The sequence below is a fragment of the Medicago sativa genome, chromosome 1, assembly GCF_051527215.1.
Source record: "Medicago sativa cultivar Bolivia chromosome 1, Bolivia_mono, whole genome shotgun sequence".
NCBI classification, from domain to species: Eukaryota; Viridiplantae; Streptophyta; class Magnoliopsida; order Fabales; family Fabaceae; genus Medicago; species Medicago sativa.
This window is the reverse complement of record NC_140749.1, coordinates 88,435,933-88,441,932: the sequence shown is the minus strand read 5'-3', so window position 1 is coordinate 88,441,932 and position 6,000 is coordinate 88,435,933. Positions and strand designations below refer to the sequence as shown.

Here is a 6,000-nt window from a genome sequence, read left to right as displayed (position 1 = left end):
CTTCACTTGCACAATAACAAGATGGCTCCATTTGCGGAATACACAGGGTGGCTGCCATTAAAATCAATTTATATTAAAAAATAATAATATAATAATAGTACCATTTACCACAATACAGGGGTGGTTGGAAGTAAAAGGGGTGGTTGGAAGTAAAAGTAGAATTACACCTATTCGTGGATTTTCGTTTAGTGATGGTTCGCACTAAAAATCATTTTCCAAACGGAAAACCTATGAAATTTGCAAAAATTAGGTAGAAAATCATGCTATGTCATTGAAATATAGGTATCGAGATGAATTGGTGAAATATGTTTCGCTGTACATAGCATTATTCTATTTGAAATTGACGTGATGTATTCGTGATTTTAAAAAGAATTAGGGATATTTTTGTCAATTGTAGAATTAGGGATATTTTTGAATTAGAGATATTTTTGTCAATCGTAGATTTATGGATATTTTTGTTTTAAAAAGAATTCGTGATTTTAAAAAGAATTAGGGATGTTTTTGAATATTACAGAAAATATCTTCAATTAAATGACGAATAAGGACCTGAATGAGAGATCTTGCTAAAAAATAACATTTAAAAACATAAATAATACTGGACACTCGTTGATAAGACCCTAATTCTAAAACAAAAATGATGAAAAAATTAAGTGAATATGACTAATTTTGGATAAACTGTTTTATTTTAAAAAATTCTTCCACGATTTTTTAATGTTTTCAATATTTATACTTATATTCGTGAGCAAAGTATTATAACCTCTGAAAAAATGAATAAAATATTATAGGTTTTTATTTATATTTATAAATTAAAATTACCCGGTCAAAGAGCTCATTAAATTTAACCAAAGGAGAAGAAATGTTAATAAAAATTTAATTATATTATTTAATTATATATAATGATTTTTTGAGTCAATATCTGGTCAAAATTTAAGTATTTGTGTATATTATTCTAATACAATAATAATTTTCATGAATTTTTTTTGGTAAAGAATTCTCAATGACATTTTTGGTAAACAATTAAAACTTAAATTATAATTAATTAATAGAAAATGCAACTTTTCGTAAAAGACAAACCTCACAACAATATCACAAACGCCAATTTGCTTAAATATTTTTTACTTAATTAAGTGCTACTTATAGCGAAATGAGACTTCGCAAAGAGACAACAAATATGTTAAAAAAAATTCAACTTAAACTCCACTCATCCGGCGCTTTTCGGAAACATGGGTTGAAAGTTTGACCAAACATTTTACAAAACAACAATTTATGCATTATGCGAAATTGCAAGAAACTTGCGTCGCGGTATATATCATCTCTCTTTTCATAAACTACACAACAATAAATTTAATTGCTAAATAAATGCATTTCAACGAGATGATTAACATTGCTCTTAATTAATTAATCAATCCTATACTAAATAAGCACCGAAAGTTCATTGAATGCTAAACGGATAAGACATCTTCTAAAATTGCATAGTTGAGTTGAATGAATAAAATTTGACAATGTATTGTAAAAACAAATGCAGATAATGTGGTGAAAATTTGCTGTGTTGGAAAGACGCGTCTAAGAAAAGTTAAAAATCTAATAAAAAACTATTTTTGGTAATATTTTCAAGTACGTATGCAATTGTCAAAAAGTATACAATCTCATATCAGTGCATTAAATATGTGTCAACATCGGTTAAACGTTTCCTTGACTCTTTGAAATTTCGTCAAATATCTCTCAAAAAGGGGTGTACTCAGCTAGTGTCTCAATATTTCACAACACTTTTCAAAGCAAGAGAGAGTCATGGCAATGCAGAGGAGCTTGTCCATTGAGAGTGGAAAATATGATGATGATGGTCGCATAAAACGAACAGGTTTGTATACATATATCTTGTGTGATCATCATAACTATATACATCAAATCAATGAAAATTTTCTATTTTGTTATTCTAACATTGGTCATTGTATTATGAAGGAACATGGGTGACTGCAAGTGCACACATAGTGACTGCTGTAATAGGATCTGGAGTACTGTCATTGGCATGGGCTGTTGCACAGTTGGGATGGATTGCAGGGAGTGTTATTCTCATACTCTTTTCACTCATCACTCTCCTCACTTCTTGTTTACTGGCTGATTGCTATAGGCATCCTGATCCTGTTCATGGAACCAGAAACCACACCTACATGGAGATGGTCAAAAATATTCTAGGTAATGCAAAATTCAATTTTTAATGTTTTACTTTCAAGTCATATTTGGGTTCTGTTTCAGTCAAAATTCATATTTTTAAAAAGGAATGAATTAAGAGTCATAATTTTTCGCGCCAAATTCAGATTTAACGATTGCGCGATTTGATTGCACCAATAGACGGTAACAATCAATTTTTATTGTTTTAGTTTCAAGGGTTTCATCCGAGTCATACTTCGGTCAAAATTCATATTTTTTTAATTAATGTCAAAATGAGTTGAATCAAATGTTATATTTTTCGCGCCAAATCTAAATCTAACGATTGAGATTTGACTGCACGCATAGACGGTAGCAATCAATTGTATTGAATGTCTATGTTTGGGAAAAAAAAATCCTTATAGCAGCCGTACTTTGTAGCAGATGTGGGAACTTTAGATCTAGTTAGAGGAATTCTCTCTCTAGATCTATGAATTCTCATAGTTGCTGCATTGTAAAATTGCTTTAAAGGATTCAGTCCAATTTAATTTAGATTGTTCTTAACTGTTAATTTCGAGAAAAATTGTTTGATCGTCTACCACGAAAATGCATGTGTACCATAAGCAATATTTGTCATATTAATTGTGCTTCAAATATCAACTCAATGTTGTTGTACAAAACAAGAACATTCAATTAAGCAAACAAAAATGCTCTTTTCATAGAGTCCCAAACTCCCCGGCCATCATGTTCTTTTACTTGAAAAAAAATGCTCTTTTTCATGATTTTTTTTTTTTTACTGAAAGCACACAAAGTTGTCATGATTGGTTAAATCTTTTTCGCATTCTTATGTTTTTGTATTAAACAATGAATTATTTATTTACCCACTATTAAAAAATGACATCCTTTCAAAAAAAAAAAATGGACACACTTGCTTGACCAAAAAATAAGAACATGTTTGGAATTCCACCCTCTTTTCGTGAGTTTCATAAATGAATAAGTTCGTACTAAATACAATAGAAATTATTTTTACATAAATGTTAATTAGTACGAAAGATAGAATCACTTAACATTTATAAATGGTGAATTAACGAGTTAAGAATCACCTTTGTCAGAAATAGCTGATGGTATAATGATTTTTTTTATTTAAATAACAAATTTTAGTTGTTAGCTTATTTTTTTCTCATTGGTCCGAATTTGAACGACGAGACTCAGTCGAGTTTCATTCTTGGTTCATTAGTGGACGTGATAACTTGCAAGAGGACATTGCTTTTCTTTTGAAGTTGATTGTTGCATTGTAACCTTTCTATCTCTTTCTCTACAGGAGGAGTTCAATACAAGTTGTGTGGGTTGGCTCAGTACACAAATCTTGTGGGTTGTACCATTGGTTACACTCTCACAGGATCCATCAGCATGGTGTAAGAACCTCTCATTATATCTTTAGCTAATTTTATTTATAAAGCCATGAGAGTGAAAGTAACTTTTGTTTTTTCTTTCAAAACCATCAATGTGAATGGTAATAGCAATAATACTTGCATGTTTTTGTACCAGGGCAATAAGTAAATCCAATTGCTTTCATAAGAAAGGGCATTTGGCGGACTGCAATATATCCAACTTTACATTTATGGCCATTTTTGGAAGCTTTCAGATTTTTCTAAGCCAAATCCCAGATTTCCATGAACTTTCATGGCTCTCTATTCTTGCTGCCATCATGTCTTTTGGTTATGCTTCCATAGGCATTGGTCTCTCCATAGCCAAAATTGCAGGTTAGACACTAATTGCTAATAGCTAAATATAAAATTAAGAAGAAATTACAATCGTGGATATGCTTATAAGATATACACCCATCTCTCTAAACATATGTAGTAATGTTGTGTCGCGAACAAATATGGTTGATGACCAATGAGTGTTTATTTAAGTATTTTTCATGAGAGGTGAATGATACTTATTACAATATTTTTCTAGAGAGGCGAATGCGATATTTTGAACTAACATACATGAGAATGTTTTTTTTTTGTTCGCGAACATATATAGAACGAGGACACCATGTCGAGACAGGCCTTACGGGGCTCATTATTGGAGTGGACGAGACAGGCATGCAAAAGTTGTGGAATACCTTCCAAGCAATTGGAAACATAGCTTTTGCTTATGCTTTCAGTATGGTCATTGCTGAGATACAGGCAAGTAATGTTAGGCAAAATTATATGCGCTTAATGCAGTTCATAATCATGCTAATTTACACTTCCTTGGATTGTTTTTAAATAATACCTTTAAATGCTCATTGTTTTCTAGAACTATATTTCAAGTAATGCTCATTGTCACTTCGTCTATATGAAGTAAAAAAACACTATACTACTATTGTCTTCAGTTTTCCCATGTATCCTTCTTTTACACTAATAGATAAAATACAACGTTAAAAGCTGAATTATTATTTTGTTTTTGACAGGACACATTAAAATCAACCCCACCAGAAAATAAAGTCATGAAAAAATCAGCCTTCACTGGGATATTAATCACCACATTCTTTTATGCATTATGTGGTCTTCTAGGTTATGAAGCATTTGGTAACAAGGCACCAGGAAACTTTTTAACTGGATTTGGTTTTTATGAACCATATTGGCTTGTTGATATTGGTAATCTTTTCATCATTATTCATCTAGTCGGAGCGTACCAGGTAAATTACTTATTTTATGAACAAAAATTGCTGTACATGAACATTATGGTGTGCAGAACAAAGAAAATTAAGATTGGATTAATTTATTGTGAACAGGTATTTGCACAACCCATATTTTCTATTGTGGAAAGCTGGGGTAATAAGCGCTGGCCACAAAGCAAATTTATGACAAAAGAATATCATGTAAACATTCCATTAGTTGGCATATGGAGAATGAATATGTTTAGGTTAATTTGGAGGACAATGTATGTGATATTCACCACAGTGATTGCTGTCATATTACCATTCTTCAATAGCATTGTGGGATTGCTAGGAGCCTTATCGTTCTTTCCCTTGACCGTATATTTTCCAACAGAGATGTACCTCACACAAGCTAAAGTGCCCAAATATTCTTCTATATGGATTGGCATGAAGTTGCTAAGTGGGTTTTGCTTGATTGTCACTCTTGTTGCTGCAGTTGGATCGATTGTAGGAATCATCACAGACCTCAAGACCTCAACCCTTCCATTCTAGTTAATCCCCTTTTTCTAAAATTTGTTGATCATAAACTTATATATATTGCCGTTGTTGAATAAAACATGTGTACTTGTTAATCAATAAATACATATATGTATTTGGTGCCATGTGGGGTAATTTTCTGCTCTTTTTTTCTTAACCAAGGAAAACTAATTCGTTTCAATGCAAATAAAATTTCATGGTTGGTATACAAAAAAAAAAAAAAAAAAGTTGCCATAGCACCCAAAAAAAAGTTTTATGGTAACATAGTTGACGACATTGGCACTTGCATAAAAATATCTTGCAAGTGCTTGAGCAACTTGATTTGGTTATAGCTTAACAAATTAACAAATTCATAGTTAAAGTTATTATAACGGTGCAAAAAGTATTTACAATCCTCTAGTCCTCGTGAGCTTAGCTCAGTTGGTTGGAACAATGCATAAAATATGCAAGGTTCGGGGTTCAAACTCCGACCACTACCAAAAAAATCCTCTAAGATAGTGCCATATATACTTTAGGGTTAAATATGCTTTTGGTCCCTATAAAATTGCGACCTTCTAAGTTTAGTCCTTACTTAATTTTAATAGCTTTTTTAATCCCTACAAAAAAAAATTACTTATAATTTTAGTCCATGCTAAAATAAATTTTGTTTAATTATCCTTAAACTTTAAAATTTTTTAACGATTCTT

General features: G+C 31.3%; 1 protein-coding gene across 1 annotated transcript; it reads left to right on the top strand.

Annotated features, from left to right (window-relative positions):
• Positions 1–1,667: 1,667 nt before the first annotated feature.
• LOC146958778 (amino acid permease 6-like) lies at positions 1,668–5,437 on the top strand. The gene is made up of 7 exons (XM_085740306.1): positions 1,668–1,858; positions 1,960–2,193; positions 3,467–3,560; positions 3,694–3,908; positions 4,177–4,322; positions 4,589–4,816; positions 4,913–5,437. The coding sequence occupies exons 1-7, from the start codon at positions 1,789–1,791 to the stop codon at positions 5,327–5,329; spliced, it is 1,404 nt and encodes a 467-aa protein (XP_085596432.1). The 5' UTR covers positions 1,668–1,788; the 3' UTR covers positions 5,330–5,437.
• Positions 5,438–6,000: the final 563 nt, after the last annotated feature.